The sequence below is a fragment of the Mus pahari genome, unplaced genomic scaffold (genome assembly GCF_900095145.1).
Source record: "Mus pahari unplaced genomic scaffold, PAHARI_EIJ_v1.1 scaffold_10387_1, whole genome shotgun sequence".
NCBI lineage: Eukaryota > Metazoa > Chordata > Mammalia > Rodentia > Muridae > Mus > Mus pahari.
Window position 1 is genome coordinate 13,746 of NW_018393250.1, and position 1,527 is coordinate 15,272.

The 1,527-nt window shown below is 33.0% G+C and overlaps 1 protein-coding gene across 1 annotated transcript in view; it reads right to left on the reverse strand.

Moving 5' to 3' along the window:
* LOC110315432 (vomeronasal type-1 receptor 90-like) overlaps positions 1 to 166 on the reverse strand; it is an 855-nt gene extending 689 nt beyond the window's left edge. Inside the window, exon 1 of the mRNA XM_021189490.1 lies at positions 1 to 166. This exon is cut by the window's left edge and continues 689 nt beyond it. Coding sequence (XP_021045149.1) covers positions 1 to 166 — 166 coding nt within the window.
* Positions 167 to 1,527: the final 1,361 nt, after the last annotated feature.

Below are 1,527 nucleotides of genomic sequence, written 5' to 3' on the forward strand. Positions count from 1 at the left end.
CAGTGAGGAACATCATCATGTGAATAAAGGTGAGTTGACAGGAGATCAAGTCTGTGGGTTTAGGTCTGTGACCTATGAGTATGAAAATATAGAAACAAAGAAGAAACATATTGGCTAAGACTCCAAGTCCAGCTTGGAAATAAAGGACATTTTTGAATGCAAACATAAGTGAAACTTATGGTGGATGTTTATTTCAAATATCTGAAAAAAATAGAGTATAAATCAAGCTTGTGATACACTGGATAATAGGACCCTATCCTCATTGTATTTTCCTGACTAGTTGAAGATTGGCTTGTCTCTTTAACATTTTATGTTACAGATTTTACATCATAGCCTGCATTGTTATACGCTTTCCATGTATTTCCTATACACACACAATATTATAGACAATAAATACATTCATACATACAGAATTCATAGTTCATGAGCTCTTATTAACCTTGATTCTCACACCTTAGAAATCCAATCCTGTTGATATAGTGCCTCATTTCATACTTAACATCCAAAACTGTCATGATGATCACAGAACATTAATCACATTTGTACACCTGAATAAACTTATGTTGATTTGGAATATAGTTATAAAAGATATCAAAAATATTGAGGTGAACCTATAACTTTACTGAGCTCCATTTTATAACCATCTATGTTATAACTTATAATTCTTATGAAAGCATGGTACTAATTCATGATAATCCCACCACTTTAATTAGCAAATTTCTTCCTCATTTCATCTATTTTGATGTTCCATTTCCAAAGAAATCTATAATATGAATTTAAGAATAGATACAGTTGAAGACCAGTAGTATACTTTCCACAACATATAACCATTAATTATCATTATAAATATTCATAGGAGGAACCCAATTTAGTTTCCATCCCATCACCTTTTATGACACTGAACTTCAGGTTTAAAAAACTAACTTCCAGTTTCCATGGCAAATACTGTTTTTATTTTCTTTTTGAAGAGAATTGTAAATTAACAGAATGAGAAATTTTTGCATTTCAGCAATTCATGTTGATATTTTGCCTAATGATCTCTTTCTTCTGTATTTATCTCCCTCCACTCTCTATGAAGCCCCCCATTCCTATTTTCCTGTTAAGATACTTGTAATGTGCAGTTTTGCTTTCTATTTCTCCCACACCCAACCCTATTCTGGCAATGGTTTTGTTTTCCTTTTCTGGTTTTTGTAGTTGCTACATAATCACACCTGAACATGTAGCATTTGGAGCCTCCAACCATAGGCAACATGTGACATTCAGAGAATCACTGTTTCCCAAACATTACAACAAACATGCACTTGCTGAAGATGACCAGGTTGTTATGCATTGGAGAATTTCTAGTTTAAAACAGATTCCTTCCCGTGGAATGGAAAACAAAGTCCCCAATGTTATTAATATGTCATCAGCACCCACACATGTTCAATAGTTTCACTCAACAGTCTTACCTTCAGTGCTCATGCTTTTTATTTGGGGTGATTACAAAGATCAATTTATTACGGAATTAAATGACTTAGTATTTTAAAG